At 38.7% G+C, this 11,123-nt stretch overlaps 1 protein-coding gene across 8 annotated transcripts in view; it reads left to right on the forward strand.

Moving 5' to 3' along the window:
* The window catches only part of ERCC8 (ERCC excision repair 8, CSA ubiquitin ligase complex subunit), a 61,309-nt gene extending 52,766 nt beyond the window's left edge, over positions 1–8,543 (forward strand). For 3 of the 8 annotated variants that reach the window (XR_012905020.2, XR_012905024.2, XR_012905023.2), the window contains 3 exons: positions 437–523; positions 1,543–1,695; positions 6,605–8,543. Coding sequence is in view for 2 of the 8 variants with exons in the window: in XM_075932876.2 (XP_075788991.1) it covers positions 437–523; positions 6,605–6,661 (144 nt within the window). In the remaining 6 variants the exon portion in view is untranslated. Of the gene's footprint in view, positions 1–436; positions 524–1,542; positions 1,696–6,133; positions 6,302–6,604 lie in introns of those variants that run through there. The other 5 variants (XM_075932876.2, XM_014579202.4, XR_012905022.2 and 2 more) reach the window with 4 other exon arrangements.
* Positions 8,544–11,123: the final 2,580 nt, after the last annotated feature.

Below are 11,123 nucleotides of genomic sequence, written 5' to 3' on the forward strand. Positions count from 1 at the left end.
ATGCAGTTAGTATATTACAATGGATTGTATCAGGCGTATACAAGCATTTGTAACAGAATTAACTTGACTTAATTTGGTTTAAATCCTCCATGTAGACAAGGCCTAAATTATTAATTGATTGTGTCAAAGTAAGAAATTCTGCTCTGAAGAAACTTGGAATACAATTGGCAGAAAGGAGATAAAAAACGAGTTAAATGTAACAATGAAGTAAATTTAAATGGTAGCAAATCTATTTTGGTAAATTCATCCTAAAGAAATTAACAGTAATTGTGTCCTATTGTCTTTTATGTTCTGAAATCTGCAGTATTCTAGATTACTTTACAGATTGGAATGTAAGAATATGGTTCTTTATTACTAAACATTAAGTGTCACTTAAATTTACTATTTCTCATAAGCATTTCTTGGTCAGTATTTATTTTTGCTTTCTTTCTCACAGGAACTATACAGTGGTAGCAAAGATTGCAATATCCTTGCATGGGTTCCAGCTCTACGGGAGCCAATTCCTGATGAAGATACTGAAAAGGTATATAATATTTTATGCATGTTAATTTTTGTGCAGCAAAGGAGAAAAAATTAAATATGAGGAAAATATTTCCCATTTGACCTTTGCGGTGAAGATTGATGCAGTATACTTATCTTCTAGTGCAGAGTAGCCTAATGGATTCTACCAGTTCTCTGGTAGACTTCCTGCTTCTCCTGTATTTAAAGTTTTTCCTGTTTTTATGTTGTTTGGCTGTTTGACTTTTGACTTTCTTCTTAGTCTTAGGTAAAATTTATTATGGAAATTACAAATTTACATAACTTAAGGTCCTTCTGAAATATAGTAACAAAATTAAAAATCAAAGCAGTTGCAGAGTATTAAGCAAACAGTGACATAAAGGGTAATAGTTCTTCACATCAGTTACTGTTGATCTGGAAATATCAGGAAAATTCTAAGCGAGTTTACTCAAGAATTTGAGATAACAAGAGGTGGGGCATGTATTTATATTTACTAGCCAAATTCCCATGAAACTTTTGATATATCTACAGATTTTTAATGAAACATTGAAGCCTATTAAAAGAGCCTGAAAATATTTGTTTTAAATAATTTCATTATTGTAAAGTGAATTCAGGCCTCTATCTTTACAGGATCTGTTTATGAAATGAGGTCCAGTTTCATCATGTTGTTTGTTCTTGTGATTTATAGTTAGTACTGTATATTTGTGGAGTGAGGTTTTTTTTAAAAAAAGTCTTTGTTTTTGTTTTCTAACTACACTGTGACAAGAAGTAGTTTGAGTTTCTCAGTAGATTTGTGTTTCTCTTTAACTTTAGCTTCCAAAATGAAAACCTAAGCAACAGTACCTTTCAAAGGAATATAAATTGCTTCCCTTACTTATTGGTCTTTAAAGTTTGCAATCATCATCAAAAACACGTGTGACATTTAACAACCACTGAGTTTATAAATCTGCTTAATGAGATTAAGACCACCAGCACAAAGCTAAAATTACCTATGTATGTACTTGATATATTGTAAGTAATTTCAGGTTTTTGTAATATTTTCAGCAGCCCACCATTGATCACAATTCTGATACATATTGGCTATTCCTCCCCTGCCTACCATTTTTAGAGGAAGTTTAAAGGTGTAGCACTGCCTTTGCAAGCCATACCCCTTCTTCTGCTTGCTGATGGATCTTCTCCTTCTGTGACAGCTGTCAGGTGGTGGTTTGTTTTGTTCCTCTCCTCTTCCTTAGATTTGTTATACTTAGCTGTTTTTTGGACAGTTAAAGTGTGTTTATTTTCAAGTCTCCATGCTTCTTCTTGGTTTGGGATGTGAGCTGCATGATGGTCACAGCCCCTCATAGTCTCCCCAGCAGTGCCTTGACTTGCTAATTTAGGTTGGATGTATTCCTAGAGGATTCATCTCAAGACCTCTTTAATTAAGATTAGTCTTTAATTCCTAGAGATTGCAAGATAATCCTGGAGAGTTGGCAGCCCCAGCAGTGCCTTTCAGGCATGGCAAAGCAGCTGCACAGACACCAGGTGAAATCCAAAAGGTGCTCTGTGTATGTGTCAGGCTCCTCAGCCTTGGAAGAAGGTAAAATATGTCCAGCCAGCCAATTCTCTCTCTGCTAAGGCATGGGGCTCTGAGTCAGACAAGCATGTTGAGACTCCTCCTCCCCAGGTAGCTGCAACTCTACTGCAGAAAAACCCAATCAGGGGAAGCAGAGCAGAACAGGGAGAGGCTTAGAGGATGAGGAGGACTTAATGAGGAGGTAAATTCTGGAGCAACAAAGGATCATAAAGATATCACACTTTCCAGGATGCCAGTCCCCCCACTAGCCCTAAAGTGGGTCATAGAATCTCTGGGGATAAATGCAGGATTTCCCTTCCACACACCATGAATCCAAATCCTCATGATATCTGATTTTGAAGGACTTACCACAGACTCTGAATCCCAAAAAGAAAAAAGCAAGAGTGTCCTGCTCAAAAGAGCAAGTACTTTTGTTAATGTGGAGTAATAATCAGGAGTTAACACCTTCTCCTTTGCCTGCGTTGGCCCCCTTTCTAATTGCTGATAACTAAAAAATGGAAGCACTGCCCCTTTTTGTCCCAAGGTCACACCCTTTCTTCACCTCTTCCCCCAAGACCCCACTCCCATTGCTTGCTCCTCTCTCCATGTCAGTCTCTGGATCATCTCCACCTCTTCTGCTCTCTTTTCCCCACTCAGGCTGAACTCCCTCTGCTCTGTGGCTGAGACAGAAGCTGCAGTTTGACAAGGAGACTGACTGCCGGTAGGAGGTGGTCCCAAGGAAGGACTGGTACAGGTTAATGACCTGTCACTTCCCCCTACCCCAAAGTAACCGGATTGTTGGTGTTCAGTCAGTATATCTAATTGGTACTACTAGGGCCCATTTTTGACTAGTAGACTTTTCAGTTGAATACCAGGCACCTGGCAACCCTAAATAGCACCCAGACACAGAAGCCAAAAAACAAACTGGACAGGTGGCAACCTTACCTTTGCCTTCTCCTGAAGGAGTGTTTGCTGCAGCTTTTCTCCTGGGCAGTGTGTCTCTTACTTTATACTGTAGTATGCTCATCACCCCTCTCCCACTGTGCAACATGTATAGGCAGGCAGAGAAACCTCTCCCCTCTCTGTACCTCAGACTGCAGTCTCATGGGAATTGTGTGGCTGTCCAGCTTCCAGCCCAAAGACCCTCGTTTAGCCAGGAAAGGGCCTCAGATTTGAGATACCAGCAGAATGGGAATGTTTCCTCTGAACATTAGCCATAAACTCAGTTGTGCCACAAAAAGGGGCTCAGACTCTGAAAGGAAGGAAGAGATTTTTCACTATGCCCCTCCACAGAGTGGCTCCACATTAATCTTTGAGCATGTAAGGGCTGTGTCTACATTGGCGTGATCTTGCGCAAAAGCGGCTGTTTTTGTGCCAAAACTTGCTGCCTGTATACACTGGCCGCCAGTTCTTGCTCAAGAACGCTGACGTTCTAATGTATGAAATCAATGCTTCTTGTGCAAGAACTATGATGCTCCCGCTCAGGAATAAGCCTTCTTTCGCAACTGTTCTTGCGCAAGAGGCAAGTGTAGACAGGCAACATGAATTTCTTGTGCAAGAAAGCCCTATGGTTAAAATGGCCATCAGAGCTTTCTTGCGCAAGAAGGCGTCTACACTGGCATGGATGCTCTTCTGCAAAAGCACATGCCAGTGTAGACACTCTTCTGGAAGAGTTTTTGCACGAGAACTCTTCCGCAAAAGATTTCTTGCACAAAATCATGCCAGTGTAAATGTAGCCAGGTAGTCTGTGACCAAAACAGAGACACCTGAGGATTCCATTCCCTATGAAGCGACACCTTTGTGGGACTACATAGAGGTATGTGAAAAATCCCTTCCCTTATTCAATTTGAAACACTGCCTCTGCGTTTCATAGGGGCAGCGTGAGCAGAGCCCAGGATCAGCTGTGCAGTGCTGCCACTTTGAAACGCAGCCTTGATGTTTCAAAAGGGCAGCACTGGATGGAGCATGCGGACTGTAGCTGATCCCGGACTCCCACAATGCTGCCCCTCGGGAGGCATTTCAAAGGTGAAGCACTGCATGAAGCCAAGGTCAGCTGGGGATTCCAGCTGATCTCGGGCTCCTGCAGCGCTGCCCCTTTGAAATGCTGTGGCAGCGTTTCATAGAGGTAGTGCACACAATTAATTGCGCAGTTAATCATGATTAATTTTTTAATCGCTTGACAGCCCTAATATACATAAATTTTGCACAAAACAAAAAACCACGTGCACAAACCAAAACAATCCCTGCAGAACTTTTCCAAAACTAGATGCCTGTCTGAGGGGCCAGGAAGAAAACTTTTATGAATAGATCTTTCTTTTTGAACAATATGATTACGGACATTAAAATGCATTTTTTGTTTGTTTTTTGTAAACATGTAACCGTTGAAATTGTTTATATGCGGGAAGGAGGCAGATCCCTGCACATACCAGCTCCCACCTGCCACGCTATGCTGCTGCCTCTGTATCAGAGGCAACAGAACGGGGGGACGCAGGCAGCTCCCCAGGCACCAGTGCTCGTGGTGAGCCTGCTTAAATGCCAGCTCCCCACGAGCACCAGCTCCTGCCTGCTCTCCTGCGCTGGTGTCTTTGATACAGAAGCAGTACCATGCAGAACTTGCATGTAACCATGAAGGTTGAGCTCATTGGTTAACTGTTTAAATGTGTACACTATCACATCTCTAATGATGACACATGTTTTCCTATTGATGCAAGTGCCAAATGAGGGCACCTGATTAAACCAAGTCTGAAACTAAAATGTGCTTTTATATTTATATTGAGGCTTTTAATTAATTAAAGCTAGCGCACGTGATTAACATAAAAATGAACTAGATTAAAAATAGTCACAATTAATCAGTTTCAATTGGACTGTTAAACAATTATAGAATACCAATTTTGATCTGTTTCTTCTTTTTCAAATACATTGATTCCGGTTACAACACAGAATACAAAGCATACTGTGCTTACCTTATATTATTTTTATTGTAGATATTTGCAGTGTAAAAAAGATAAAAGAAAAATAGAATTTTTCAAGTTACCTCATATAAGTTCACTCAGACCTATTTTTTGTTCAGTCAGTTGCTAAGACAACCAAGTTTGTGTGTATTTACTGGAGATAGTGCTGCCTGCAAAATCAGCTACTCAGTGTGATGCTTTAACCATGAAGTCTTCATTCTGATATCTCAGATGTTCATCCTTTCCTCACTTGATCTATTTGTCAATTGCAAGAATACAAAATTGCCAAAATTCTTCACTGTGAAAACAGACCCTAGTTTCATGGATACAGATGCTTTGTTACACAGATAGCAGCAAGGTCTCCTATATGTATTCCCACCCTTCCATTTTTAAAGAAAGAGATCCAAACAATGAGGCAAGAAGCAACAAGGGTGACAATGCGAACTGTATCCCAACCAGAGAGACCTTAGAACTCAGATCTAGTACAATTAAAGCTAAGACCACTCTTTCAACTATTGACAAGACCATGCATCTTTTTTCCAAGACTGCTTTGTTCACCCAGATAGTCTTCAGCAAACAGCCTATTGAAAGAGAAAAATATTAGCTGCACTCAGCCAGTTTTCTAAAGTGATCAGACTACACATTGCTGAGGCATATAAGTCATTTGGTGTGCCTGTTTTGGAAAATCTCAATAAGTGCATTTTACAAGATCCATGGCAACCTCATGGGACAAAAGAGAATGCACGTACCTCTAACAGACATGATAGGGTGGAGTACTTGCATACACAGAGGCCTCTTTGGTAGGAATGTGCTGGAGGTGATGGTCCAGACATAAGCTGGCCATTTGAATGATTGAAAATATTCTTATGTTCATTTCTCTATCCCACTGTATTCCATTTCTGCATGCTACTTCCCATACCTATCTGAATTGTGGGAGATGCTGGTCTGCAGAGTGAAAAATGTCTTACCCAGCAATTTTCTGCCTGTTAGCAGGATCATCCACAATTCTGTCTCCCTGGATAGCTTCACAACCAAGGGCCAGCATTTTATTTGGCTAGTCACCATCTTGGCCTGCCTACTTTTAATTAATTAGTTAGCAATGAAGTTAATGTTGTTAATAATGTTTTAAAAGGTTTTTCACAGCAGTGGAATGAATCATCTGGCAGCAACAAGAGGAGAGGAATGTGGCTAGCACAGGCTCTGCTGCAGCTTTGAATTGCCTCTACAACTTGCATACAGGAAAAATATAGCCAATATTTAAAAGAATTGTGGGAGATACTACTAGTAGAAAGGAAATTGAGTAAGAACTCTTCCATTCTAACTATGTATCATGAACTGTGTATCTAAGCCAAACATATGCAGGATACTACTTTCATTCATAATTTATTCTTCTAATATTAATTTATAGGATGGATGAAGCATCAGTTTAAAAAATGCAGTAAAAATAAGATAAATTTATATTTTATATTCAAATAGTAACTAAGAAATTAGTTGTGGTGATCTTAATTTAGTTATTAATAATTACATCTTTATTAAATATTAATGATTTAATTCCTTTAAAAAAAGCAAACTTAAGAGAATTTGTTTTCATATCCCACCTTAGCAACACTTAAATCCAGCATTTGAAGATGGATGGAGCAGCAGTGATGATGAAGGATGAATCTCAGTTCACTGTTGACATAACATTCATGCACTGTGTTTGTGGAGAAGGACTTCATCTCCAGAATTGAACAAGTATTTGTCATCAAGTCTTTGTAGTAAAGCCCAGGCTTACAGAAATGAGATTTTACTGTAAAGTTTCTTTTCATGTACTATCTTAATGTTTCTTCTGTGTTGTTACTATATTTTAAAATAGTATTCTTTTATTTATCTGGACTTCTCATCCTCTTCCCATACACCTACTCCCAATCTTTAGGCACTGCAATTGTATAGGTATATTGTACCTACATATTAAGAAAAGCAAAACTTCTGATGATCAGCTGCTAGTACACATCATCTCTCTTCTTGTGTCGTTAAAATGGTGATTCCTTCCATTTCCAGGGGACCGAAGTGGAATAGATTTGATGGATGAATGTGGAGAGGAGCTGGGTGTATAAGTCCCAGTTCCTTAGTGTGACCCCATTTTACAGAAGCCTCTGCACAAGTGAGTTGTGAAATCCAGATTGCTCAGTTAGATAAAACCAGACCTGCTTCCTTCGATCTAGATATTTATATAGGCCCCATCAATTAATATCTAATCCCATTTATTTAAAAATAGAAGCAAATTACATGGAATAGGATCATACTGATCCTGTTAACAGAATCATAAGATTAGTGGGCATTCTCTGCTGCATGAAACCCTCCCTAAGTGGAGGGGAGAATTCATGGATAGTCATAGGCAAACACTGACAGCTGAAGAGTCAGAATGGGAATGAGAAAGGGAAAGCTGGTGCTGAGTCAGCGGGCCTGTGCCAATGTGGTATGATGTGATTAAGATTGAACCTCCCACCTGTTCTGGGAATGCAGGACCTTCTCTTCCTTTCTCAGCCCGATGATTTAGAGAAGTTTCGGCAAGCTGTGTTTCCTGTCTCTGTTGTGTATGTTTTCCCTCTTTGGGTATAGTGTAGCTTTATAGATTTAACAAGCCTCAAGTCAGAAGAAAAAATTGAATAAAATTAAAGTGTAAAAAGTCATTCAAAATGTCTTCATTTCAACTGAATATGTGGCTAGTGTCTTTGCTCTATACTGTTCTGTGGGTCAGTTCCTAGGCCAGCACTGGGCTGAATATGGTACACTCACTATTCCCTGAGGACTGAGTTAAGGAGCTGCACTGAAAGGCTTCCTATAAAATGGAAGAAGGATGGTTGGGTTGCAATTTTTCCATGGAAAAAGGAAGAGAAGGGAAAAATTTATATCAAATGGCGGAGCAGGCTTCAAATAAGGAGAAAAGTGTTACGGAACTGAATGGAAAACATACGCCTTGTGTACTGTATGTAACTAACAGAATTAGTGCACACTTCAGAATTACATTTCTCAATATCTCATATGTTTTTTTTTTTTAAAATGCATATCATTCCATATAATAGTTCAGTGAAAGGGGCCTGGAGAGACTCAAGGAAATCCTTGTAATTAAGTGTTAATATAGAGAATATTTAAGTTTATAATACCAAGAAATGCTGAACCCAAAATTTGACCTCCCTCTAAGTTGTTATGAAACTATGTAAGTTAGCGACATAGAGATTTTTAAAAAGTCACTTAATTTTAGTTCAAGGGACCAGTATGGACCCTCTAAGTGTAGGAAAATATAACAAATTGAAATTGGCTCTCAAAGGAAACTTTCATTTAATTACCAATTGTTCTTTTCCTCCTGAAGTCTGGTGTATCTTTGTAACTTAATGAAAATAAGCTTTATTTACAAACAAAAAGCAAAGTGGATAATCTATTTGTTATTCCTGGGCAACATTTTTATTACATGTTCTGTAAAGATACAAATGCTACATATACAGCATATAGAATTTCTATTTCACGTTTCCAAATTTAATAAAAAGGTGTTTTTGTTTTGAGAGTCATGTTAATTAAATCCTGTGTTTTGTAAACCACTCTCTTTGGTGATAAAATGATTTATGCATTACTTCAGAGCCAAACACCAATTGGAAAAATTAAATTACATACAAATCCATTCTTCCTGAGCTGTGCAGTTACCATGGAAAATACTGGTACATAAAGAAGCAGATCCAGGGCAATTTTTGTGTGCCATACAAAATGGAAGGTAATAAAATCCAAATTCATCAAATGGAAGAAGGTAAGTATGGTAAAGAAAGTTTTCATTTTCCAGTCAGGGTTCCAAACTCTCTTCTTTTTCTGACACTGCCTTTCTCTTCCCAGTGAATCTCTGCCTGACTCCAATGTTCATAATTGCAGCATACCAATTCTTTCCCAGCCTGAGAACCTCTTGGCTGTTGATGTACTCTCCTGGCTTTAGTTCCAAGCTGAAGTGAGAGGAGTTTGAAGGAAGGTGGAGTCAGTTTGTATTCACTGACACCAGATACAAATCCTGGCCTGCTCCCACCCCCCAGCAGCCAAAAATCTTGGATCATACAGGCAGTGCATTATAGTATATGGCTAGTCTCCAAATTATTAAACACTTAGGCACTATTCATCACATTAAGGATATACAATTTCTGGCCAAATTCCATTCCAGGTAATTAATTGTTGAGAGTTCCTCTAAAGGTTCAGTTTTGACATTTACGTCCCTAAACCATTACAGGAGATTTTATTGTTTTGTTTTTTTTAAATAATTGCTTTATTCTTCAAAAGTTACTGTAGTTCGTTGATACATTAAGTGGTTAGGATCCTTCTGGATGAAAGTTGCCATGTAAATGTAACAGGACCATCATAGTAATTTATTTTTGTTGGTTATATAACTGAAGAAAGCAAATATTAAACAAAGATAGGACTGAATGCAATAGCATGTTTTGAGACCATGCCTGGTATAGGCCATACTGAATTGTAGAAACTGTAGAATAGTTCCGTCTTGTTCTGTATGCCATTCAGGCCTTAAATGAGTTCTGTTTTGATTCTTTTTTACCATATCTATCTGCATGGTTTCAGTGTCTTTATGAAATACTACCTGATTGTCTGACAGAAATTTGGAAGCTCAGATCCACTTAGAGGAGGGAAGTTCTACTGCAGATAGTCACTGAGGGCACTTCTACTGCAACAGTGGGTCCTGGGACAGCATTGTACACATGGTTGCTTAGAGCATGAAGGAAAGGGGTTAATAATTATCTGCAGAGAACGTTAGGCCAGGGATCTGTACTAGCTAGAAAAGTTGCTTTGCCTTCCAGTAAAATTGGCAGGCTTTCATCTGGAGTTGGCAATGTAGATATTGAAACCTAGAAAGGAAATTTTGTATGATGAGTTGCCTACCCCTTGGGACTGTTACATGGTGTGCCAAGATAGGACTAAGCCTGCTTTCCTTGACTGCCTAGGCACCCTGTAACTTTCTTGCTGAACCTAGCTGTCCAGTCTGCTTTAGCACAGACACAGGGAAGGGCCACACCACTCTGCTTGTAATACACACAGCAGACCATACAGTGAGGGACAAATCTTTAGTACTCAAATACACAGCCCCTTTGGGAGCTGAATCCCAGATAAATCTGTCTTATTCTGTATAAAAGTTCTACACAGAGAAAGCTGCTTCATCCCCCACTCCCTACCTGCCGGTAACAGTTCTTTACACTGGGCTTGATTTAAAAATTTGAAGTATAAAAATAGAATTTAAGTGATTTCAAGTGAAAACAAAGATCAAAGCAAGTGACAAATCTAAAACAAAACATGCCACCTAAGTGAGATTGTTACAGATCATATTTCTCACTCTAGTTCTTATTTCAGGTAAAATCCTTCAAGTCAGAGCTCATCTTTTCTCTGGCCTAGGTCTAAACAGCTTCTTGTGTATCCTCTTAGGATGAGGAGGCAGTTTCAAAAGCCAGCTGAAGATTATTGTTGATTGCTTCCTATCACGTAAATAGAGTTTCCCCAGGGCAGGAATCCTTTGTTTAATTCTCCCCATTCCCAAAGGAAAAATACTAACATTAAGATGGATTCCCATACCAGATGGCATGGCCACATGTCTTTGTAGGACCATCCACAGTTTAGACTTACAGGAAAAACAAAACTATTTCTAGATTGTTGCCTTGAGCACCAGGCCACTAAGTTCTTACTAATTGCTTTCAGTAGAAATTCTAGATTACTAAGCATATTCATATTTCTAACTTCACATGCAAGAATGATACATGCACAAAGAATACACATTCAGGAGATCAAGGCTCTTGAATGTTAAGTCACTTGACCTGTTTTGCATAAAGCTTATTTGAGTTATGTATATTCAAAAACATTTCCATAAAAATATAGGGTGTAGCATTACAAATGTATTGTTTCAGTGTAGCAGATTCCTTCCTATACTTCTGCCATTCAGTATTTCTCACTGACTATTAAAATACAACATAAGTAAATCTTAAAATACAAATAATCTAACACTGATTTTATATTAAAATGTACTTTATTATTCTAAGAGTAAATATTTAATGGTAAGCTATGAAAAGGGCTTACGTGGTGTTAAGGAGGGGTGTGTCTGTTTTTGT

This window comes from Pelodiscus sinensis, chromosome 6, assembly GCF_052426305.1.
Source record: "Pelodiscus sinensis isolate ZL-2025 chromosome 6, ASM5242630v1, whole genome shotgun sequence".
NCBI lineage: Eukaryota > Metazoa > Chordata > Testudines > Trionychidae > Pelodiscus > Pelodiscus sinensis.